The sequence below is a fragment of the Pogoniulus pusillus genome, chromosome 34, assembly GCF_015220805.1.
Source record: "Pogoniulus pusillus isolate bPogPus1 chromosome 34, bPogPus1.pri, whole genome shotgun sequence".
Taxonomy (NCBI): domain Eukaryota; kingdom Metazoa; phylum Chordata; class Aves; order Piciformes; family Lybiidae; genus Pogoniulus; species Pogoniulus pusillus.
Genome location: NC_087297.1, coordinates 3,079,956 through 3,105,965, shown reverse-complemented (window position 1 = coordinate 3,105,965; position 26,010 = coordinate 3,079,956). Strand labels below are relative to the sequence as shown.

Genomic DNA, 26,010 nt, shown 5'->3' with positions numbered 1-26,010 from the left:
TGACAGGATGGGATTTAGGGAAGGATTTGGGGCTTGTTTAGTGAGCAGCTTTTGTGAAAAGAGGAGGCCACAATAACAGAAGAAATGAAAGGAAAAAAATCCATCTGCTTTCTAAATCCCATCTGATAATGTCTGTGGTGCTCTCCCCTGAAATAAAGCTGTGGAGGTGCTGTAGGAAGGCGGAGTGTGGAGTGCAGCACAGCTCCTCCAGGTGCTGTACCAGGCATAGAACCATACGATCATAGAATCAGCCAGGCTGGAAGAGAGCTCCAAGCTCATCCAGCCCAACCTAGCACCCAGCCCTATCCAGTCAACCAGACCATGGCACTAAGTGCCCCAGCCAGGCTTGGCTTCAACACCTCCTGCCACAGCGACTCCACCACCTCCCCGGGCAGCCCATTCCAATGCCAATCACTCTCTCTGCCAACAACTTCCTCCCAGCATCCAGCCTAGACCTGCCCTGGCACAGCTTGAGACTGTGTCCCCTTGTTCGGTGTCACAGTAGGATCTAAGTGTCCTCAGCCTTCCACCCTTCAGCACTCTGGAGCTGATATGCTCTGAGCCATGAGCTGGAGCAACAAGGTCTGGGTGCCCACTGTGTCCTGCTGAGTCTTTCTTAGGTGCAGGGAGTCAGTCTGAGGGCAAGGAGCCCAGCCAGGGAATGAACACAGCAGTTCAGCTTCTGCAGACAGCTGCAGGAGCAAGGCAGTGATGGCTGCCCTAGCTCCGTGCTGCTTGGTGGAGCCATCTTATTCCACAAAGGGCTGGAGACAAGAGATTCAAATGCCTCCTTGAGTCACAACCCAGTTTTCCCTCTGTGCTGTGCTCCATGAGAGCTGCAGGGCTGCTTCCCCTGCTATCCAAGCAAGGGATATGGAGCTACAATGGAGCTCAAGTTGTGCCAGGGCAGGTGGTGTTAGGAGGATGTTAGGAGGAGGTTCTTCACAGAGAGAGTGATTTGCCTTTGGAAGGGGCTGCCCAGGGAGGTGGTGGAGTTGCCATCACTGGAGGTGTTCAAGAAAAGCCTGGATGAGGCACTTAGTGCCATGGTCTAGATGACTGGATAGGGCTGGGTGATGGATTGGACTGGATGAGCTTGGAGGTCTCTTCCAACCTGGTTGATTCTATGATTCTATGATACAGTACCACAGGGCTCAGTTCTGTCTTATTCCCCTTTGTGGGAACATGGGATAAGGAGGGGCTAGGTCTCCCCTGAGTTCTCACTCTGGGAACTGGGACCAGCTGTGAAGTACATCAGGACCCAGGAGCTCCTGTCAGCAGTTACGAGTCCTGTGGTTCTGACAGAGCTTGTGAGACACCTTGGACTCACCTTGAGTACTGTGTTCAGTTCTGGGCCCCCCAGTTTAGGAGGGACATTGAGATGCTTGAGCGTGTCCAGAGAAGGGCAACGAGGCTGGGGAGAGGCCTTGAGCACAGCCCTACGAGGAGAGGCTGAGGGAGCTGGGATTGGTTAGCCTGGAGAAGAGGAGGCTCAGGGGAGACCTCATTGCTGTCTGCAACTACCTGAGGGGTGGTTGTGGCCAGGAGGAGGTTGCTCTCTTCTCTCAGGTGGCCAGCACCAGAACAAGAGGACACAGCCTCAGGCTGTGCCAGGGGAGATTTAGGCTGGAGGTGAGGAGAAAGTTCTTCCCTGAGAGAGTCATTGGACACTGGAATGGGCTGCCCGGGGAGGTGGTGGAGTCGCCGTCCCTGGAGCTGTTCAAGGCAGGACTGGACGTGGCACTTGGTGCCATGGTCTGGCCTTGAGCTCTGTGCTAAAGGGTTGGACTGGATGATCTGTGAGGTCTCTTCCAACCCTGATGATACTGTGAGACTGTGATACTGTGACACTGTGATACTAAGATACAGCTTGCAGTGAAAAAAAAAAGGACCTCCTTAGAATGTGAAGCATATGGAAATAAACATGTGGGGTTTGTTCAGTGTGGGGTGCAAATGACTGGGCTTGATCCTTTGTAAATCTGAGAGCAAGTGGAATTGACTGAGTCTGCTTCTGAAACAAGAGCTGAACCATGCACAAGCTTAGGCGCTTCGAGCTGAGCGTGCGTTGAGCTAATAAAAGTCGATGTCAACATTTGAGAGCGTGTTTGGAAACAAACCAAGCAAGCAAGCAAGCAGGAAAATACAACAACAACAAAAAAAAGGAGCTAGTGTTTGATCAAGCAGCAGTCACAAAACCGTTCTTCCCTTCGTGATAAAAGGCAAAGCTCTCTGTGTGTGATTCAGCAAATACGCCAGATCGTTTTGAAGAGGGTAGTAAGTGCTGGTAAATTACTGTTGTGTTGTTGTTGTCAAATGACTTTTTTTCTTCTTGTTTTGTTTTGTTTGTTTGGCATTAGACTTCAAAAACAAAACAAAAGAAAAGAAAAAAAGAAAGAATAAATCCCAACCTTTGGATGCTGTCACTGTGCACATCGCTCATAATCCTGCCGACAAGTCCCTGCCACGCGCCGCACGGCGCTGTGCTAACAAGAGGAAAAGCTCAGCCATTAAGTTTATGTCTCTTTGTTTTTGGGTTGTGCTTTGGTTTGGTTTGTTGTTGGGTTTTATTTTGAAGCAAGTCACATCTCAGAAATCATGCTAATAAACAATACATGGGGCCAGTCATCGGGGAGCAAGAAATATTTTCTAACTAGTTCTAAAGGGAAACGGTGTTTTAAAAACAAACACCTTCCCCCACCCCCAAAGTAAAAAAGGAGAAAGGGAGAGGGGTTGTTATTTATGCAATATTGCTGTTCTCTGTGTCAGCATCAAAAAAAAAAGCAGCTTGTAAAGGGCTTAGCATAATAAATCCTTGATCGTGACTGTCATTGTTTAGGGGGCTTTGATAGATCGAGATGTAGTGCAGTAAGGTTAAAGTTGCCAATGTGGAACAGGAAATCCTTCCACTGAATGTGAATTTCTGCCAGTGGTAGCAGTGGAATCACAGAGTAGAAGCACAGAATATATCTGGTTGGAAGAAACTTAGAGATCATGCAGCCCAACCCTTTGACCCAGCATCGAGGGGTCATGACTAAGTTGTGTCTCTCAGCACCAGGTCCATACACTGCGTGGACACCCCCAGGGATGGTGACTCCACCACCACCCTGGGCAGACCATTCCAATGTTTGAGAACGTTTTCAGTGCAGAAATATTTCCTAGCATCCAGCCTGAACCTCCTTAGAGCACCTTAGAATCAGAGAATCAAGCAGGTTGGAAGAGACCTCCAAGCTCATCCAGCCCAACCTAGACCTAGCCCTGGCCAATCAAACAGACCATGGCACTAAGTGCCCCAGCCAGGCTTGGCTTCAACACCTCCAGGCACAGCCACTCCACCACCTCCCTGGGCAGCCCATTCCAATGCCAATCACTCTCTCTGACAACAACTTCCTCCTAACATCCAGCCTAGACCTGCCCTGGCACAGCTTCAGGCTGTGTCCCCTTTTTCTATTGCTGGTTGCCTGAGAGAACAGACTGACCCCCACCTGGCTACAGCCTCCCTTCAGGTAGTTGTAGACAGCAGAGAGGTCTGCCCTGAGCCTCCTCTTCTCCAGGCTAATCAACCTCAGCTCTCTGAGCATTGGAAGCATTTCCTCTGGCCTTTTTGCTTGACACCAAGTAGCAGAGTCTGCCCCCTCCTCACTCCAGCCTCCCTTCAAGGAGTTGTAGGGAGCAATGAGGTCTCCCCTGAGCATCCTCTTCTCCACCCTGAACACCCCCAGCCTCCTTATGGGCCATGTGGTCCAAGCCCTTCACCAGCCTTGATGTCCTTCTCTGGACACACTCCAGCACCTCAATGGCAGTGTCTTCACCTCGACGAAAGAGAAAAGGTGATGTGGAGTGTCTTTGGAAACAGCAGGCTTGAAAAATGACAGCTCAGTCAAACCACTCTGCTTTCTGAGTGCCCACTGATTCTGGTTTATCTGCAAACAGATTTCACTCGGTTGCATTTCAGGAAACCAAAGTGGATTGAAATGAAAAATGGCCAAGAAGAGAAAGAAAAGGCTGACAACAGTTTCCGACTCAACACATTCTGTTGTTGTCATCAGGAACATTAGAATAGCCTCTGTGTATGAGAAACAATGGGAGACTGGTAAAGAGGAGCCCACAGGACCACTTCATTTCAGGGCTGACTTTGATTAGTCACTAATTTTTCAGTAAACTTGGTAAGGCAAAATGACAGACATTAGAGAAGTCTTTTCTGCTCCTGCCTACGGGCTTGAAGCAGAAAGATACTTAATGGATGGGCACTGTCTGTCTGGGAGAGGGCATCCAAAGTGAGCTGCTGGTAACAAATCCAGCAAGTCTTTCAGAATGTTTAGAGTGAAAAGACAGCTTTGTTCTTTTTCTTTTCTTTTCTTTTCTTTTCTTTTCTTTTCTTTTCTTTTCTTTTCTTTTCTTTTCTTTTCTTTTCTTTTCTTTTCTTTTCTTTTCTTTTCTTTTCTTTTCTTTTCTTTTCTTTTCTTTTCTTTTCTTTTCTTTTCTTTTCTTTTCTTTTCTTTTCTTTTCTTTTCTTTTCTTTTCTTTTCTTTTCTTTTCTTTTCTTTTCTTTTCTTTTCCTTTCTTTTCCTCTTTTCCTTTCTTTTCCTTTCTTTTCCTTTCTTTTCCTTTCTTTTCCTTTCTTTTCCTTTCTTTTCCCTTCCCTTCCCTTCCCTTCCCTTCCCTTCCCTTCCCTTCCCTTCCCTTCCCTTCCCTTCCCTTCCCTTCCCTTCCCTTCCCTTCCCTTCCCTTCCCTTCTCTTCTCTTCTCTTCTCTTCTCTTCTTTCCCCATCCCCTCCCCTCTGCCCCTTCCCCTCCCCTCCCCTCCTCTCCCCTCCCCTCTTCCCCCTCCCCTCTTCCCCCTCCCCTCTTCCCCCTCCCCTCTTCCCCCTTCCCTCTCCTCTCCTCTCCTCTCCTCTCCTCTCCTCTCCTCTCCTCTCCTCTCCTCTCCTCTCCTCTCCTCTCCTCTCCTCTCCTCTCCTCTCCTCTCCTCTCCTCTCCTCTCCTCTCCTCTCCTCTCCTCTCCTCTCCTCTCCTCTCCTCTCCTCTCCTCTCCTCTCCTCTCCTCTCCTCTCCTCTCCTCTCCTCTCCTCTCCTCTCCTCTTCCCTCCATTTCCCTTTCCCTTATAATCAATAATTCCAGCTTCAGAATAACTCTGAAGTCAAGTACAGAGAAGACAGGCTGCAGTTTTGATGCATGCTCTGCACTGAACCCTACTTCTTCCCACACTGAAACAGAAAGGTTGTGGAGTCTCCTTCTCTGGAGACTTTTCAAAGCATCCTGGCTGCTTTCTGTGTGACCTGCCCTAGGTGATGCTGCTTTGGCAGGGGGGTTGGATTGGATAATCTCCAGAAGTCCTTTCCAACCCCTACCATTCTGTGATTCTGTGATTCTATGATTCTGGGCTCCAGGTGAGTTAGTGACCACTTCATTCAGGAAGGTGTGAGGAGAAAGATGGGGGCATGGACCAGAGGGGCTTCTATGAACAGCCATGTGGAGTGTAGGTGCTTGGACTGGATGATCTTTCTGGGTCCCTTCCAACCCCTACCATTCTGTGATTCTGTGATCTCCTGTACATGAAATCTGCACTGTCCTACATCAGTGCCAACTTTTTGTGTCTTTCCATTATTTTAAGAAGTAGCTGCTTTGCCTGTTTTGGTTTTTTTTAGTTGTTGTTGGTTGGTTGGTTGGGTTTTGCTTTTTGGTTTTTCCTCTTTCTGCTGATGTAGGCAAGGTGCCTGTGTCTGTGCAGGCAGATGCATGTCTCAGGAGTGGCTGCCTCGATGTGGCAGTTCAGGACTTTCCTTGCCTTCACTTCATCTTCTGATGATGAATTCTGCTGATAAATGTTTATAAGTATCTGGGGGCTGGCCAGGAGTGGGGGGACAGGCTCTGCTCACTGCTCCCTGGGATAGGACAAGGAGCAATGGGTGTAAGTTGCAGCAAAAAAGGCTCTGCCTCAACACAAGGGGAAACTTCTTTGCTGTAAGGGTCCCAGAGCACTGGCACAGGCTTCTCAGACAGGTTGTGGTGTCTCCTTCTCTGGAGCCTTTCCAGGCCTGTCTGGATGTGTTCCTCTGTGATCTGTGTTAGATAGGATTGTCCTGCTCTGGCAAGGGGGTTGGACTGGATGATCTCCTTGTGTCCCTTCCAACCCCTAACATCCTGTGAGCCTGTGAACAAAAGTTGAGCTCTCCAGGACTGTTACCTTAGGACTTGAATCCTTGATACTGCACTTATGCAGCTGAATAATTGTATGAACCTGACTTGACTGGTGCCTGGATAACTGCAGATTTGAAGTCTTATGATGAAGAGGCAAAAGCTTACTTCTGAGTGCACTCTTAGTTTTCACTTCCAAAGCAGTGCTTTCCAGTATCAAACCTCTGGCCAATTTAGGTCCAGAAAAATAATAGGAGAAAAATCTTATGATGTTGAAATGTCTTGGACAAGTGATGTATCTTGTTCAAAAAAAATACCCCAATGAAATAAGAGATCTTCTTTAAAAGGCATCAAGGCAGAAATGACAAACTTTTCCTGTGCACCAAAGAGAGCACTGCCTGGTCTGTAATGAAACTTGATCTGTACACTCCACAGTTGTTTTAAGTGACCAGAAGAATTTCTCTCTGGCCAGTTTCCAGCCAGCCTTCCCATTTTTTACTACAGGCTTGCCAATAGATATTGGAGCAACTGCCTGGATGCAGTAACTGCTTGTCCAGACTAGCAGGGATTTTTCCTTCCTTGAAAGATGACAACCCCATGGACCATTTAAAATGTGTGGTGCAGGAGGAGATTCTGCAGGCCAGTTAAGAATGAGGGAGAAGCAGATTTCTGATTCTCCTATTCTGCTTCTGGCTTCTCCACTGCTCTGTAGTGCACCTAATCTATTGATATGGATGTGCTGGAAGGTGTCCAGAGAAGGGCCATGAAGATGAGCAGAGGGCTGGAGCTGCTCTGCTATGAGGAGAGACTGAGGGAGTTTGGGCTGTTCAGTCTGGAGAAGGAAGGGCTCCAAGGAGACCTTATTGTGGCCTTTCAGTATCTTAAGTGGGCTACAAGAAAGCTGGGGAGGGACTTTTTAGGCTGTCAGGAAGGGATAGGACTGGGGGGAATGGAACAAAGCTGGAAATGGGTGTGGAGGTGTTTCAAAGGAGCAGAGATGTGGTGTTCAGGAACATGGTTTAGCCACATCATTGGTAGAGTTAGAGAAGAGTTGGACTGGATGGAACAAAACTAGAAATGGGTGGATTCAGACTGGATGTTAGGAAGAAGTTCTTGCCCATAAGGGTGGTGAGAGGCTGGAATGGGTTGCCCAGGGAGGTGGCTGTGGCCCCATGGCTGGAGGTGTTTAAGGCCAGGCTGGCTGAGGCTGTGGGCAGCCTGCTCTAGGGTAGGGTGTCTCTACCCATGGCAGGGGGGTTAGAAGTGATGATCCTTGTGCTCCCTTCCAGCCCTGACAGATTCTGTGATATCAAATGAAGACCTCACCTTGATTTCAGTGGTGTTTGGATCACATCCCACACATCCTCACTGCATTTTGCTTTCCGTGAATGTAAAGCTGATTTTCCAGCAGCACTGCTCTGTCTGTGGAGATAGGAAGCTGATTAAAACCAAAAAAAGGCAAAACAACAAACCAAACCAATCTCTACAGAGTTTCAGAGAACTCAGCTACTACAGAACTGCAGAGTGTTATTTTCTTAGATTACTAATTAAGCCTTAATGAAAAACACTGCTGGAGAGCTTTAAATGACCACTTTGAACTCGGTATTTTGAGTGATAATGAAATGGTTCTGATTGTCTGTTTCAGTAAATGTTATCTACCCTTGTTTCTTTAGAAGAAGACCTACCAGTGCATCAAATGTCAGATGGTTTTCTACAATGAATGGGATATCCAAGTTCATGTTGCAAACCACATGATTGGTAAGTGAAGCCCTCCAAACTTCTCCCAGCCAGATAGCCATTTCTCTGACTCATGATCATCATTGCCTCTGAAATTAAAACAGAGTTAAAGAGGAATTAATTGTGCAGCCATCAATGATTAACCTAGGCATGATTGATTTTCTGATTCATATTATTAGACTTGATAAAGCATTAGCAGAGTTTATTTTCTGCAAGGGCTAGTTTAGACTTCTGCAGAGAATTCCATACCCGCTGCCAGTCAAAGCACAGGTGATTAGCAAATTAAACTTCTAATCATTTTTGCATTATTGAAAACAAACTAACAGGAATGGTTAATGAACTGGATGTTAGCTTTCCATAGAGTTTTAGACAGGTTTTAATTTCAGGAGTTATTATGGTAACGACACTACTGTGTGCTTCTCAGGCACCTCGCTACCAAATTCAAAACTGGCAACTTTTTTGTCGTTAGGAAACCTAAATAATTCAAAAGAGCCATAAAGTAGTATTGTTTGTGGTGGTGGAGCAGGCTGGAGAAAAATCCTGAGTGTGCCTGTGGACAATTAAATGCTATCATTCCTTTGGAAACAGACTAAAAACCCCCAACGAGAAGGGATTGTTGTATTCAGTGATGGAATCTGCTCTTTGAGGTACGAGCACCTTAAAAAGTCTTGTAGGATTCCTTCATCCGAGGCTGGCTCGTTGTTTACAAGGCTGTTAGAGTTGTAAATGGGAATAAAAGGAAAGCTGCATTTCCTTTGATATTCATATTTTCCTATTATTTGCTTGTTCCCCTAGGATTAGCCATAATGTTTTCAATTTGGGAACCACTCTCTAATAGCACTAAGAGTTCTATCAGCCAATTAAATTTATCAAGCACATCATTTGCCCGCTAATAAGATAACATTGCCGGGGCTGTCTCGGTTTGTTTTTTAGCCTCCTTTCCCAATTCCACCTCTCAAGGCAGAGGTGGTTACTGTTGAGCTCAGACTCCTGCTTCCCTTACGCTGTTTTTCTCGCTCCAAGCAGTGAAAGGCAAAGCACAGACCGAACAATACGGCATACGCCAGTATAGGATTGTAGAAGCACTGAACCATCTGGGTTGGAGAAGAGCTTTAAGACTGTCAGCTCCAACCATTCCTGATCTAGGGTAGGGTGTCCCTGCCTGTGGCAGGGAGATTGAAACTAGATGATCCTTGTGGTCCCTTCCAGCTCTGACTGATTCTATGACTCTTTGCCTGTCTCAAGTGCGGTGCCAAGCCAAGTCCCTCAGCACCACATCTGTGCCTCTTTTAAACACTTCAGGGATGGCATTTAACCTCCCTGAGCAGCCTGTTCCCAGTGGCTGAGAACCCTTCTAATGAAGATTTTTTGTCTAATATCCAGCCTAAACCTCCCCAATAGATTCAACAGAAAACAATTTGCTGTTTTTTAGGTTTTTTCTCTTGCTGTAGAACTTAGTTTGATGCATGTTTGATTTTCTTCTTTCAAGATAATGCAGATCTCCTCCCTCTGAACTAGCAGTGTGGCTGCACAGTTACCTGCCAAAACTCAATATCCAATCATTGGGGTTGTTTCCTTTTTTGTACTCTATTAATATTTTAATACATTTAGAGCATGAATATTTATATCTAATTCTCATAACCCCCAGTCTAGAACATAGTGAATGTGTACCTGGATAAAGACATCAAGGTTTATGTGTAGAAAACTCAATAAACACCACGACAGGCTGGTTATTGTAAAGGAGCAAAGCAACTGACCTGTTGGATTAAGCCTTAGTTTTGCTGGTTTTGTGTCTTTGGAGAGCAGATAATTTGAACTGCTTCACAGTATTCAGGCTGGGTCAGCAAGTGGAATTAAAAAGCAAGTTATTAGCAGCAACAGAACTCATCGTTTCTGCTCTTTTCTTTGACATGCCCTTAATTGTAGCTTGTAGTGACACTGAAATGTGACTGGGAATATGGCCACTGTGGGAAAGGAATGATGCTGGAATGGCAGAGTGGTATATTTGCTTGCTACCCACTTCCCAGGTGCCTTACATTTTCAGAACAGAAGCTTACTCCTTTCATTAAATACTCAGATCTTCCCCCCTCACCACCCTGTTTTCTGGATGAATTTTAGTTGAAGGTCAGAGTGGGAGGAGAGAGTCAGCAAAGCAGGACAAATCCAGTTAGCTGGCTTCAGCCTGCAGATCTGAAAAGAGAGAGGTTTCCTTCAAGTGAGCCATGAAATGTTTGATTTCTGAAAGCTGGGTGAGCTTGCACGAGAAAGAGAATCTTTCAGAACCACCTTTAATTGTTTTGTCTGTGTTGTATCTAATCATGCATGGTATTGCTTCATGACATAACCATAGTGACACAGATTTAAACGTGCTTAATATAAAACCTTCCCAGTGAAAATAAAGCAGGAGCTTGCAGAACATGCAGGGAGATTTGCTGGTCATGCTCGCGGTAATCCCTGTTCAGTGGAAGATTCCTATCTGCCCTGGCAGACTTAGCAGCGCAGCTCCTAATGATGCAGCCTCACTAAAGCAAACGCAGGAGGATTTTGTCTTGGGGAGAAGTGAGAAATCAGCCTTCCAGAGAGTTGTGAATGTGACCTCGGAATTGAAGTGGGAGGGGGAAAAGGAATTCCTGATCTCCATTTCTGTTAGCCTTCTGGACGCTAATTGGATTTCGCCTTGCCTATCCTTCTCATTTCACTCTCCCCCCACTACCCCTTTCATCTATATCATTGTTCATAGGCCTTTTTCTTTTCCCTAAGACTGTATTCTGTATGGAGAGGAAGGTTCCAGGCGCAGCATCAAGCTATTTAAAACTGGCCTGACTTTATGTGCCTCTGTAGGGAGGCTTGCAGGATCCATCTGCGAGACAGAAAACACGCGTACAGATGCGTCTGTGTGAACACAGCCAACACCCAGCCCAGATATGTGCTGCATATCAGGGTGCAGATTAAAAATATATATTAGATGAAGTACTTAAGTAAATATTGACTTGTTGACACAGCATGTTTCCCAAGCAAAAAAAATACCCAACCCTGGCTTCCTCAAGTAGTCAGTCTCTTCCCTTTTACATGTCTGATAAAATATGTCTTCTTGCCCTCCTTTCCTAGCAGGGGATGTAGAGTCTTTGCTCCTCTGGGGAAAGGAGAGTGAGAAAGCTTCAGGAAGAGAGAGAGAGAGAGAGAGAAAGGACTTTAAATGTAGAGGGGAAAAAAAGGACTTTAAGTGTAGAGGAAAAAAACAATACTTTAAATGTAGAGGGAAAAAAAGGACTTTAAGTGTAGAGGGAAAAAAAAAGGACTTTAAGTGTAGAGGGAAAAAAAAAGACTTTAAATGTAGAGGGGAAAAAAAGACTTTAAATGTAGAGGGGGAAAAAAGACTTTAAATGTAAGGGGGGAAAAAGGGCTTTAAATGTAAGGGAGAGGGAAGATAATCTGATAAGGCAGATGTTAAAAGTCATACAGTGTGATAATCCCCACCTCAAATGCAGGGGCAATTAATGTCTTTACAGACATCATCACACAGTGTCAGGAGCTGTTCTTTCCTCTCATAATAAAATGTTAGCGTTGCCTGTGTTGTGTATTGATGGATTTTGTGTCTCCTTAGCCAAAGGACTCTGTAATCACAATTCAGTGGGAAAGAAAAGGAGAGGCAGCTGGGACATGGGACAGATGAGAAGGTGGAAAGTCATCTGCCAGGCTGTGCTCAGAAATGGGAGAGGCTGAGGGACCTGGGGCTTTTTAGTCTGCAGAAGAGAAGACTAAGAGAGGATTTAATCAATGTTTGTAAACATCTGAGGGCTGGTCAGGAGTTGGGGGACAGGCTTTGCTCACTGCTCTTTGTGACAGGACAAGGAGCAATGGGTGTAAGTTGCAGCGAAAGAGGTTCCAGCTCAACACAAGGGGGAACTGCTTTACTGTCAGGGTCCCAGAGCACTGGCACAGGCTGCCCAGAGAGGTTATGGAGTCTCCTTCTTTGGAGGTTTCCAAGGCCTGTCTGGATGTGCTCCTCTGTGATCTGTGCTAGATTGTGTGGTCCTGCTCTGGCAGGGGGGTTGGACTGGATGATTTCCTTGGGTCCCTTACAACCCCTAATATCCTGTGATCCAGGGATGAGTGAATCATAGAATCATAGAATCAACCAGGTTGGAATAGACCTCCAAGCTCATCCAGTCCAACCTGGCACCCAGCCCTATCCAGTCAACCAGTCCATGGCACTAAGTGCCTCATCCAGGCTTTGCTTGAACACTTACAAGGACGGTGACTCCACCACCTCCCTGGGCAGCCCATTCCAATGCCAATCACTCTCTCTGACAACAACTTCCTCCTCACATCCAGCCTAGACCTGCCCTGGCACAACTTGAGACTGTGTCCCCTTGTTCTGTTGCTGGGTGCCTGGCAGAAGAGACCAACCCCGCCTGGCTACAACCTCCTGTATAAGGTTAACACCCCTGAAGTGTTAACCCTATACCCCTCCCTTCAGGTAGTTGTAGACAGCAATGAGGTCTGCCCTGAGCCTCCTCTTCTCCAGGCTAAATAACCCCAGCTCCCTCAGCCTCTCCTCATAGGGTTTGTGTTCCAGTGAGTGGGAGCCATTGAGAGAGATGTGCTCAGCCAGCTGAGGGAATCTTGCTGCTCCCCCTCTATTTAGCAGTTTGGGAGCCTAGCAAAGTGTCCCATCCAATTACTGTGCCCCTTGAACCCAGTTCTGCCATGTGAACCGAGTACACGTCGCTAACATCCTCAGAGAGGAGTTGGTTATGGAAGGTCACTGAGGCAAAGATATGTTTATAAAACCCCAGCGTGAAACTTAGACTTTTAAATAAGGCAACCAGAATTACTTTGTTGGCTAAAATAGCTCCACTGAGGGTAGGTATTTTTAGGTTGTGTGCATGTGTGTGTTTTTTGTCTAATCAAATATAATCTCAACTAGACATTTAGCAGGGGAAGAGGGATTAGAGGCTATTTGAAAAGCCTCTTACTTTTCTTTGTTGCAAGGGTGTACAGTGGTTTTACAGACTTTGTGCTACGTTTCAATCAATTCAACAAGAGGGATTATGCCACCTAATGGAAAGGAAAATCTGCAGATGACCCAGTGAAGTGTAACCTGAAGTATCTCTGACAACAGCACAATTTGCATTCATTAATACACCAGTTCTTTATTAAGGTGATGTCAGAAGGGTGCCTTTCCTCAGCACCTACCTGCTCATTACTTCTGGAACATCCCATCTTAGAGCTGTTCTGTAGCCTTTAATTGAGCCTTCTCACCATCTTTGTGATGGGACGAGGCAATAAGCCTTTGCCATTGAATGGATCAGGACAAAAAGGCAAAAAAATCACAGAGTGTCAGGGGATGGAAGGGACCTCCAAAGCTCAGCCAGTCCAACTCCCCTGCCACAGCAGCATCACCCAGAGCAGGTCACACAAGAGCACATCCAGACAGGTCGTGAATATCTCCAGAGAGGGAGACTGCACAACCCCCCAGGGCAGCAGGTTCCAGGGCTCTGTCACCCTCACAAGGAAAAAAATCCCTCCTCATGTTTAAATGAAGCTTCCTATGCCTCAGCTTCCACCATTGCCTCTTGTGCTGTCAGTGGGCATCACCCAGCAGAGCCTGGCTCCAGCCTCCTGCCACCTTTACATCTTTATAACCATTGGTGAGATCGCCCCTCAGACTCCTCCTCTCCAAGCTGCAGAGCCCCAGCTCCCTCAGGCTCTCCTCGTAAGAGAGGGTTCCTTGCTTGCATTGAGTGAGTATAAGTTCAAGAGTCCTGACTGCCAGATCTGTCTGCTCATTTCTGGGCACTGTGCTTCGTAAAGCGATGCCCAAGTTCGCTTAAACTACGCAGGGCTGAGCTTGGGCTGGGGGATGCCATCAGACAGAGGGAGGCAAACTTCTAAAATAGGCCCTCTGTTGAGGCAGGATTTTGGACCTAGTATGTAAGCCTGTGTTTTTGTCTGGGTAATTATGAGAGTGATTGCCAAATGAAAAGGTTTGCCAGTGTGTGTATTGAAATGTGTCGCTCATTTCATAGAACCAGAGAATCAGTCAGGGCTGGAAGGGACCACGAGGATCATCCAGCTCCAACCCCCCTGCCATGGGCACAAACACCCTACCCTAGAGCAGCCTTGCCAGAGCCACACCCATCCTGGCCTTAAACACCTCCAGGGATGGGGTCTCAACCGCCTCCCTGAGCAATCCATTCCAGCCTCTCACCACTCTCCTGCTCAACAACTTTCTCCTCACCTCCAGCCTGAACCTACCCATCTCCAGCTTCACTCCATTCTCCCTAGTCCTGATAGGCTAAAAAGTCCCTCCCCAGCTTTTTTGTAGCTTTTTCTCAGCTCTTGAGTGGGGAAGGAGGAAATGTCAATCCAGGGCATGTTTCGTGCTGGCTTAGGAGGTGCAGGGGTAAACGATCATTCTTCAGCCACATTCTTTCTTTTACCTTTCCCTCCACATGGAATATGTAGCTTATTTAGCAGCGTTGACACAATTCTCCTTCTGGGTGCTTGGCGTCTGTGGAAAAGAGGGAGGCTTCCTGGCATCCCTTTGTTTTCAGCACGTAGCTGGCATTTGACCTGAGAGGGTAGGAGGAGAGTCTGCCTTTGTTTGTGTCGTGTTTGCTTGCGCTCCACTGCTCCTTCCATTGTTTCCCCTGTTATTTTAAGCAGACAAGCTCAACGTAGCTTTTTTCTGCCACTGATTCCTTTACATCTCTGGTGTCTGATGCAAGTAGGCTAAACACTTGCCCTAACAGTTGCCAAGGATTTTGCAGACGTGCCCATGCAGAGTGGCTCAGAACTGAGGGAGTTTGGAGGCATTTAACTCAGAGAAGAGGCATTACTCCATAGAAAATGATGAGGCTCAACAGCAGCAGTGTAAATTTGCAAGTGCTCTGAGTAAAGTGCTGTTAGGCAGGAGAAAATGTAAAGAGATGACATTGCCAAGAACTATTTATGAAGAGCTTAATTTTTTTCACTCTGATAATTCTTGACCAATAATTACCAGCTCCTAATTATCTATTTTAGTTAGAAAGAAATCTCTATCACTACGGAGGTTGGCATTGCAACTAGCACATAAATCCCCAAAGAGGCAAATGTGTTCCAAACAGCCACAAACAACTGTCTCATGAAACATAGTGAGCAAATTGCAAGCCGCTGGCTGTGCACAACAGAGCAGCACATTTACCACCAAGGACTGATCAGGCTGACAAAGAGAATGATAAAAGGGGGAAACAGCCAAAATCTTTGTGGTTTGCTGCTACTTTTGTCGATGGAGAAATCAAGCCCCAGTGTGACAGCGAGGGCCACTACCCCTCTGAAAGGTTGGGGGGGGGGGGAGTGAGGGGGAAGGGCGCTGTGGTCAGGATTCAGCATCTCTTTTTGCAGCCAACTGTTTCAGTCTAGATCGTTTCTGATAAGTAAACAGACTTTTGCTTCTTTTACCTTTTCATTATCAGGTCTAAACCACATTTTGTGAAGTCTGTGGTGGTGAGGCATGCTGCCTGGTTTTGAGGGGAGGATGTTGTGTAGTGTTGAGTGAGGTAGCAGGGGTGAGCAGGAGGAGGGAAGAAAGGGAAAGGAGGAAAGAGAGGGAAAGGAGGGAAGAAAAAAGGGAAAAGAGGAAAGAAAGGGAAAGGAGGAAAGAAAGGGAAAGGAGGAAAGAAAAAAGGGAAAAGAGGAAAGAAAGGGAAAGGAGGAAAGAAAGGGAAAGGAGGAAAGAAAAAAGGGAAAAGAGGAAAGAAAGGGAAAGGAGGAGAGAAAGGGAAAGGAGGAAAGAAAAAAGGGAAAAGAGGAAAGAGGGAAAGGAGGGAAGAAAGGGAAAAGATGAAAGAGAGGGAAAGGAGGAAAGAAAAAAGGGAAAAGAGGAAAGAAAGGGAAAGGAGGAAAGAAAAAAGGGAAAAGACAAAAGAAAGGGAAAGGAGGAAAGAAAGGGAAAAGAGGAAAGAGGGAAAGGAGGAAAGAAAGGGAAAGGAGGAAAGAAAGGGAAAGGAGGAAAGAAAAAAGGGAATAGAGGAAAGAAAAGGAAAGGAGAAAAGAAAGGGAAAAGATAAAAGAAAGGGAAAGGAGGAAAGAAAAAAGGGAATAGAGGAAATAAAATGAAAGGAGAAAAGAAAGGGAAAAGATGAAAGAAAGGGAAAGGAGGGAAGAAAAAGGGAAAAGACAAAAGAAAGGGAAAGGAGGAAAGAAAGGGAAAAGAGGAAAGAAAGGGAAAGGAGGAAAGAAAAAAGGGAATAGAGGAAAGAAAGGGAAATGGGAAAACAGCCCAAGCACCAAAGTTAGGAAGCAAAACCAGGATGGAGCAGCCTTGTAGCTGACAAGAAGAATTCCAGTTTACATCAACAAATACTTCATTAAATCCCAAGTGAACAAATCGATGCTGGAACAACTGTAGCATAGGAAGAAGAGTATCTAGAAAGTGAGATTGAGCATTTTGATTTCACTGCAGAGAAATTTTACAGCTGTGTTTTACAGTTACAAGTAGTGTGTAACCGTTAGAAGACATAAAGACACATTTTAGTGCAACTCCTGGTTATTTTTTTTTTCAGTGGCAGTGATAGAGGTAGCTAAAGTGTACATTAGCATCTGTGTTGTGTGGCTGTGATAGAGGTGGCTAAAGTGTATATATGCATCTGTGTTGTGTGGCTGTGACAGAGGTGGCTAAAGTGTATGTATGCATCTGTGTTGTGTGGCAGTGACAGAGGTAGCTAAAGTGTATATATGCATCTGTGTTGTGTGGCAGTGACAGAGGTGGCTAAAGTGTATATATGTCCAGGTTGGGGTTGGTCTCTTCTCCCAGGCAATCAGCAACAGAACAAGGGGACACAGTCTCAAGTTGTGCCAGAGCAGGTCTAGGCTGGCTGTTAGGAGGACGTTGTTGGCAGAGAGAGTGATTGGCATTGGAATGGGCTGCCCAGGGAGGTGGTGGTGTCATTGTGTCTGGAGGTGTTCAAGTAAATACTGGCTGGGGCACTTAGTGCCATGGTCTGGTTGATTGGCCAGGGCTGGGTGCTAGGTTGGACTGGATGAGCTTGGAGGTTTCTTCCAACCTGGTCAATTCTATAATTCTATGACACAAGTAAAGCTAAAATACTGTGATATAAGCATCTGTGTTGTGTGGCAGTGATAGAGGTGGCTAAAGTGTATATATGCATCTGTGTTGTGTGGCAGTGATAGAGGTGGCTAAAGTGTACATATGCATCTGTGTTGTGTGGCTGTGATTGAGGTGGCTAAAGTGTACATATGCATCTGTGTTGTGTGGCTGTGATAGAGGTGGCTAATGTGTATATATGCATCTGTGTTGTGTAGCTGTGATAGAGGTGGCTAAAGTATATATATGCATCTGTGTTGTGTGGCAGTGACAGAGGTGGCTAAAGCATATATATGTCCAGGTTGGGGTTGGTCTCTTCTCCCAGGCAACCAGCAACAGAACAAGGGGACACAGTCTCAAGTTGTGCCAGGGCAGGTCTAGGCTGGCTGTTAGGAGGACGTTGTTGGCAGAGAGAGTGATTGGCATTGGAATGGGCTGCCCAGGGAGGTGGTGGTGTCATTGTGTCTGGAGGTGTTCAAGTAATCACTGGCTGGGGCACTTAGTGCCATGGTCTGGTTGATTGGCCAGGGCTGGGTGCTAGGTTGGACTGGATGAGCTTGGAGGTTTCTTCCAACCTGGTCAATTCTATGATTCTATGACACAAGTAAAACTAAAATACTGTGATATAAGCATCTGTGTTGTGTGGCAGTGATAGAGGTGGCTAAAGTGTATATGTGTGGCAGTGATAGAGGTGGCTAATGTGTATATATGCATCTGTGTTGTGTGGCAGTGATAGAGGTGGCTAAAGTGTATATATGCATCTGTGTTGTGTGGCAGTGATAGAGGTGGCTAAAGTGTATATATGCATCTGTGTTGTGTGGCAGTGACAGAGGTGGCTAAAGTGTATATATGCATCTGTGTTGTGTGGCAGTGATAGAGGTGGCTAATGTGTATATATGCATCTGTGTTGTGTGGCAGTGATAGAGGTGGCTAAAGTGTATATGTGTGGCAGTGATAGAGGTGGCTAATGTGTATATATGCATCTGTGTTGTGTGGCACTGATAGAGGTGGCTAATGTGTATATATGCATCTGTGTTGTGTGGCAGTGATAGAGGTGGCTAATGTGTATCTATGCTCCTTAGTTGTGTGGATGTGCATGTTTGCATTATGCATGTATTAACTGCATGCATAATAAACCTATAAAAATAAATCATCTCATTTGCCTCACATTTGTGCGCTGTGTGTTAACGTGTGGACAACCTCACTGATGTCAAGACAAAGAAAATGCCTCAATTGGCTTTCTGGTGCCCAAGAATATCTCGGGCTGGTTGCAATTACATGTGGCATTCACACATTCTGTTCTTTGTCTAGTGCCTAAGGTCGTTAAACCCCTTGATTTTCCTTCCACTTATGCAGAAAGCTGTGATGGGCAACTAGTACTTGTTGCGCCTTGTTGACCTCTAGTAAGACATCTTCAGAAGATCAGTAAAACTGATGTTGTGAAGTCCTTCTTACCTGAGGTTTGGAGAAAAAGAATCCAAAGATGCAGTATCTGAAGGGGGCCTACAGGAGGGCTGGGGACAAGGTCTTGTAATGACAGGGCAAGGGGTAATGGGTTTGAACTGGCAGAGGGGAGATTGAAACTGGATGTTAGGAAAGGGTTGTTTACAGTGAGGGTGATGAGACACTGGCACAGGTTACTCAGGGAGGTTGTAGATGCTCCCTCCCTGGAGGTGTTCAGGACCAGGTTGGATGAGGCCTTGAGTAACTTGTGCTAGTGGGAGGTGTCCCTGCCTATGGCAGGGGGTTGGGACTGGCTGAGCTTTGAGGTCTCTTCTGACCTAAACCATTCTACGATTCTATAAGAAGTTGTCTGAAAGTTAGAGGAAACTTGGCCACCTCTGCAAACTAGGAAGATACAGTGGAAATAGCAGGAAAATCAGTTCTGAGCTCCTCAATTCAAGAGAGATGTTGAGGTGCTTGAAGGTGTTGAGAGAAGGACAGCAAGGCTGGGGAGGGGCCTGGAGCACAGCCCTGTGAGGAGAGGCTGAGGGAGCTGGGGGTGTGCAGCCTGCAGCAGAGGAGGCTCAGGGCAGAGCTCATTGCTGTCTGCATCTCCCTGCAGGGAGGCTATAGCCAGGTGGGATTGGGCTCTGCTGCCAGGTAACCAGGGACTGAAGAAGGGGACACAGCCTCAAGCTGTGCCAGGGCAGGTCTAGGCTGGCTGTTAGGAGGAAGTTGTTGTCAGAGAGAGTGGTTGGCATTGGAATGGTCTGCCCAGGGAGGTGGTGGAGTAGCTGTGCCTGGAGGTGTTGAAGCCAAGGCTGGCTGGGGCACTTAGTGCCATGGTCTGGTTGATTGGCCAGGGCTGGGTGCTAGGTTGGCCTGGCTGATCTTGGAGGTCTCTTCCAACCTGCTTGATCCTATGATTCCATGCAAACATAGGTTTATTTTGTGAGGAGCCGGGTTACAAACCAGAGGCAATCTGGGCTGTTAAACACTAACAGGAAGCTACTCTCCTGTGGGCAATGCTGGCTTATTTGAAAAGCCCATAAAGGCTTTCTGCATGGACCATACAAAAGGGATACTTTCTCTTTAATAGCCATCTGTACAGGAGAGATGAGAAGTGGGCCAGGTCATCTCTCCTCAGCTGTCATGATATTAACGTAGGTAATGGAGCAAGCTCCGCGTTCTGCTGGGTGTTGTTTTTCGTGGATGTTCATCGATTTACCCAGATAATTCCATTTATTTCTCAGAGCCGCTCCAAGCGGAGCAGGAGGAATCACAAAAGGCCAAAGCGTTTCGAATGGCTTTTCTTTATCTTTGTTGCTTGGTAATGTTTAACTTTTGTCTAAAAAAAAAAAACCCCAAAAAACACCAAAACTCCCCCCCCCCCCAAAAAAAAAAAAGACCAAAAAAACGGTGTCACACCTACTGTGCAGATGGCTGCATGATTTGTAAACCAGCCAAAACGTTTAAACCGATGTGTGGTCTGGGGATAGACTAAATAAAGGATAAAACGGGAGCCTGGGCCACAAACTCTAATAATCAGATGATTTTTAAGTGGGATGTGTGCGCGTGTGTGTGGCGTGGCGCGGCGGGAGCGGCGGTGGCGGGGAACGCTTGCCAATGACAGCAAGGTGCCTCACAGATCTCAGGATGGAGCCCGTGGCCTAGTAGGCCTCAGTCTGAGAGCTGCACATTTGCTGTACAGCTGGCAGCTCTGTGTGGGGACATCAGATGAAACTTACGGAAAATGAAGTGTTATTGCTTCGTATGAAATGGCGCAGGGAGGGAATTCGCAGACAGTAACTGAAAGCAGGATTCATGGTACCGATGAAGCAGACTGTAAATATGAAGAGGCTTTAATTATCTGCGCAGTTGAACAACAACAAAAAGTCAAGATGTAGTCGGGAGAGGCAACGGCGGCTGTGAGGATGCCACGGCAGCACCCCTCGCTGGGCGTCGGGTGATGGGGGATAGCTTTCAGGGCTTGCATGCAATGGGTGTCACCTTTTAGGGACTACAGGCAATGGGTGTCACCTAGTAGGGGCTACATACAATGGGTGTCACCTTTTAGGGACTACAGGCAATGGGTGTCACCTTTTAGGGACTACAGGCAATGGGTGTCACCTAGTAGGGGCTACACACAATGGGTGTCACCTTTTAGGGACTACAGGCAATGGGTGTCACCTTTTAGGGACTACAGGCAATGGTTGTCACCTAGAAGGGGCTACACACGATGGGTGTCTCCTTTTAGGGACTACAGGCAATGGTTGTCACCTAGTAGGGGCTACACACAATGGGTGTCACCTTTTAGGGACTACAGGCAATGGGTGTCACCTAGTAGGGGCTACACACAATGGGTGTCACCTTTTAGAGGCTACGTACAATGTGTCACTTAGTAGGGACTACAGGCAAGCTGTGTCTTCTTTTAGGGGCTACATACAACGGGTGTCACCTATTAGAGGCTACAGGCAATGGGTGTCACCTAGTAGGGGCTACATGCAATGGGTGTAACCTTTTGTGGGGACGATTGGCAAGATGTGTTACCTATTAGGGGCTACGGGCAATAGGTGTGACCTGTTGGGCAAGATGTGTCACCTATTAAGGGCTACAGTTAAAGGTGTCACCTATTAGGGGCTACAGGCAATGGTGTCACATATTAGTGGCTGCACGCAGTGGGTGTCACCTACTAGGCAAAATGTGTCACGTATTAAGGGCTGCAGGCAAAGGGGTCACCTATTAGGAGCTACAGGCAATGGGGTCACCTATTAGGGGCTGCATACAATGGGTGTCACCTATTGGGCAAGATGTGTCACCTGTTAGGGACTACATACAATGGGTTTCACCTGTTAGGGGCTCCATACAATGGGTGTCACCTGTTAGGCAAGATGTGTCACCTGTTAGGGGGTCCATACAATGGGTGTCACCTACTATGCAAGACGTGTCACCTGTTAGGGGCTCCATACAATAGGTGTCACCTGTTAGGCAAGATGTGTCACCTGTTAGGGGCTCCATACAATGGTTGTCACCTGTTAGGGGCTCCATACAATGGGTGTCACCTACTAGGCAAGACGTGTCACCTGTTAGGGGCTCCATACAATAGGTGTCACCTGTTAGGCAAGATGTGTCACCTGTTAGGGGCTCCATACAATGGGTGTCACCTGTTAGGCAAGATGTGTCACCTGTTAGGGGCTCCATACAATGGGTGTCACCTATTAGGCAAGATGTGTCACCTGTTAGGGGCTCTATACAATGGGTGTCACCTATTAGGCAAGATGTGTCACCTGTTAGGGGCTGCATACAATGGATGTCACCTGTTAGGCAAGATTTGTCACCTGTTAGGGGGTCCATACAATGGGTGTCACCTGTTAGGCAAGATGTGTCACCTGTTAGGGGGTCCATACAATGGGTGTCACCTACTATGCAAGACGTGTCACCTGTTAGGGGCTGCATACAATGGGTGTCACCTACTAGGCAAGATGTGTCACCTATTAGGGGCTCCATACAATGGGTGTCACCTACTAGGCAAGATGTGTCACCTGTTAGGGGCTCCATAGAGTGGGTGTCACCTGTTAGGGGCTCCATACAAGGTATGTTGCCTATTAGGACTACATGCTCCCTGTCACCCCCCGTCCTCCGGAGCATCCTTTCGCTTCGAGACGCTCTGCTCGGGGCCGGCGCTTCGTTTCGGGGGCTGGAAGCAGGAAATGTTCCTTGCTTTTTGGAGACAGCTTTTAGGAAAGGCTTTTAAAACCTCCAGTGGTTAAGTCAGGGCAGTGTGCAGGTATCTACGAATCTTTTTTTTCTTTTGCAAGGGGCACATTGGACTCAAATTCTAATGAAACAGAATGAAAATGTCTTCTTATTAAACGGTATCAGCAGTAATGGTAGTGGTAATAATAATAGTGCTAAAAGAAGCGTTTGAAGAGTGTCCAGCATTGAGGCTGGAGTTCGTTTAGTGAGAGAAATGAAGCAAAGCACACAAGGTTTAGCTTCTGCCTGCCGGAACGCCCGCGGTCTGCCGAGCCCCCGGCGCAGGGGACGCCAGCAAAAGGCAACGCCAGGCGGTATGGAAGTTGCTCCTCTCCCTCTACCTGCGGTAAGACTCTGCTCCGAGCCGCTGCGGTGGTATTCCGTGCGTGTTAATGCTCCGAGCCCAGGGGCTGAAGCCATGGCACGGTGTCAGCCTCCTTGCCTTTTGTTCTTTGTTGCTGACCGTTTGTCTCGCAGGCTGCTAGCGGTAGCCTCGGCGCATCCCTTCGGCCGCCTTTAGCCGCCAGCACCGGGGGCAGCTTCCCCTTCGCTCCCCGTTCCGAGGCGGAGAAGCCTCTGGTTCTTCCCGGGAGCGCATCCCGAGCTTTCTCCCTGCCGTGTCAGCGCAGGAAGCGGAACAAAAGAGGCCAATATGGAGAGTGGGTGTCGAACTTGAGCTGCTCATATTGCTGCATTTGGTGAGCTGACGGGGTTTCGTAGGTCACCTTTAGAATTATGCCTATGACAGCAGCAGCTACCTGCCAAGATTGCAAAGGTATCTCACAGCTCTCAGGATGGAGCCCGTGGCCTGCTAGGCCACCGTTGGAGGGGCACACATTTGCTGTACAGCTGGCAGCACTGTATGGGGCAGCAGTGTGGGCTGTTAGGGAGCTGGAAAGGAGACAAGCATGAAATTTCTTCTAACCCCAACTCTGTTGTTTTTTTTTTTTTCTGTGCTGTTGGCTGCTTCTCAGTTCCTTGACAAAAAAAAAAACCCAACCAACCCAATCAGGCACCCTTTAATCCGCCTGTGATTACCAGTGGTATAAAAAGAGAAGCATAATGAGGAAAAATGCCTCGTTTTGTTGCCTTCAAAAGCCAACAAATTGGAGTTAACTTGACAGGAAGTGGCTTAATAATTAGATTATTTATTTATTCCTGACACATATCCCCCTGTTACTAGTCTCGGGAGATGCTGGAGATGGTACGATTTTCAAGCTGCCATTACTTGGCTGTCTTCTGTGAACAAAGAAGCTACTGTCTATCAGTCAATTAAATGCACTCTTTAAGCAGAGGCTGAGAAGTCCTCAATGGATAGAGCCCTGGGACATTGTGGCTGATGATTCCTTTCTCTGTACTGTACATCACACTCTCAACTCCGGTCCCCGCAGAGATGGAATAAAGTCATGCATTAAAATATCACTTGTTGATTTGTTTGCTAATGAAGAGCCATTGAAATGTTTGTGTGTGTTTCTGTGGCAAAACTGTTGATAAAAGGACTACTTGCTCGCAGATCTCGCCTCGTCCTCGGGAAGCGCTTGTTTAAGGCTTGCTAAAATTAAAGTCAACAAATTAAGGGGCAGGAAAAAAAAAAAACAAACAAAAACCCAACCCAGAGAGATGGATAATATTGGTTTACTTGCAGTTTGCATCAATGTAAATAGCACCGAGGACAGCAAGAAGAGGGGAAGGGGAATAATAGTGCTTCAACCGTGCCTCTAAGACTTTTCTTCATTAGTAACAATAAGGAGCTCTGGTGTGGTTTTGTTGCTTGGTTGGGTTGTTTTCTTTTTCTGCTGCAGTGTTGGGCATGCCTTTCACATAGTAAGAATGCTCAAGGATCCATTTTAAAGTTGTTTAAGAGATAGAGTCACAGAATGTCAGGGGATGGAAGAGACCTCTAAAGCTTGTCCAGTCCAAATCCCCCTGCCAGAGCAGGAGCACCCAGAGCAGATCACACAGCAACACATCCAGGCAGGTTTTGAATAGCTCCAAAGAGGGAGACTGCACAGCCCTCCTGGGCAGCCTGTTCCAGGGCTCTGTCACCCTCACAGGGAAAAAAAATCCCTTGATGTTTAAATGAAGCTTCCTCTGCCTCATCTTCCACCATTGCCCCTTCCTCTGTCAGTGGGCATCACCCAGCAGAGCCTGGCTCCATCCTCCTGGCACTCACCTTTGCACCTTTATAAACATTAATGAGGTCACCTCTCAGTCTCCTCTTCTCCAGGCAGCACAGCCCCAGCTCCCTCAGGCTCTCTCTCCTAACAGAGCTGTTCCGTTCCCTTCAGCATCTTTGTGACAGAACAGAACAGAACTTTGGACATGGATGGGTATTATTTTTATTTTAAAAGAAGGCATTTGACAAGACTCTTTTTTATGGCTTTGGTTTTTGAGTTTTGGGGGTTTTTTTGTTGGCTGATTGGGGTTTTTTTTTGCATTTCTTTTTGGATTTTGTTAGCAAAAGGAGAAATTTATTGTGTGCAGCCAGTTTGACTCTGGGCTGAGAGAAGTACACTCATGTCAAGCTAGTTAGTAATGCTGGTTAAGGGTGTATTCTTAATGCCAAAGCAGCAAAGCTGTCTGAAGCTGGTCCTTCAGGGCACCGTACCTTGCTCTCCCCATTCCCCTGCCAGGCTTCTTAACCAGGTTTTATAACCTCTGCCTACTTACCCTCCCACCATTCTTCCAACCTTTAAGAGCCTGGGTCACCAGAATGAACCAGTGTGCATGACATTTTGGGCCAGACTGGAGAGAAAGGCTGTTTGATTTCAGTTTTTCACAGAAGTTGTACCTGTCTTCAGACTGAAAATGATGAATTGGCAGCATCCATCTGCAGCTGATGCAGGCCTTAGGCTTATTGCCTTAAAGAACTGTACTTGCTTTTAAGAAATACAGATTGTGTGATAGCAGTTCTCCAGTGAAATAGCTCTGTTCTGAATTTAGCCTCTGTGTGACCATTTGCACCTGCAAAATAGAGCCTATGTGTGCCATATATATATATTTAGATATAAATATATATATATATATATATATATAAAGTAACTCATACCACAATTACTGTTTTCAATGAACTTAATAACAAGCTGTAGGGAATTAATTCAAACCAGTCTCAAATTGGAGTGTTTCTTATTCCTATCCTGTTATTCCAACTCATTTTATTAGAAAAAGCTTAGATACTCAGAGGTGTTCTATAATAGAAAATGAATTTGAAACCCATTCATTAATTGGTGATTAATACATTTCAGGATTAGTTTAAGCAAGGCCCTACCTCCTGCCCAGTCAAGTATGTTCTGGTTAATATCCAATTATCTGCACCTTCGTACTTATTATGTCTTAATATTTCGGATATGATAACCAGAAACTTGAGAGTAATGCTAATGAGGAGCATAGAACAGGAATTAACCAGTGACACACTCAATGATCCTTACTGAGCAAAGTAACTCCTTCTGTCTCCTCAGCAGAAGCAGTCGAGCTACCACTGCTCTCTCAGTAAGCAGTATTTGCAATTTAGCCTTTTGTCAGAGCTTGCAGTTATTTTTAGGTTAAAAAAAAACCACCAAAGCCTTATTTTTGCCACCCTCATAAACTGTGGATGCTCAGAAGAAACTCCTGCACACCTTTTTGCACATGGAGAGCTGCTTTCTTTAAGTGGAGCCAGTGGAAAAAAATCAATTATAAAGTGAGATAGTGATACCTGCTTAAAATCTACATTGCTTTGTGATCCAATGCACCCTCTTATGCACACAGCTGTATCCATCTGTGTGCAAGCTGGAAGGCTTGATGTGGCCTTCAGCCTTGTAAAGCAGCTCCTTTAACAGAACCACAGAATTAACCAGGTTGGAAAAGA

General features: G+C 46.5%; 1 protein-coding gene across 7 annotated transcripts in view; it reads left to right on the top strand.

The window, feature by feature from the left end:
- Window positions 1-26,010, top strand: part of ZNF521 (zinc finger protein 521) — a 394,083-nt gene that overhangs the window by 178,244 nt on the left and 189,829 nt on the right. For all 7 annotated transcript variants that reach the window (XM_064170480.1, XM_064170485.1, XM_064170481.1 and 4 more), the window contains one exon: window positions 7,810-7,894. In XM_064170480.1, coding sequence (XP_064026550.1) covers window positions 7,810-7,894 — 85 coding nt within the window. The remainder of the gene's footprint in view (window positions 1-7,809; window positions 7,895-26,010) is intronic.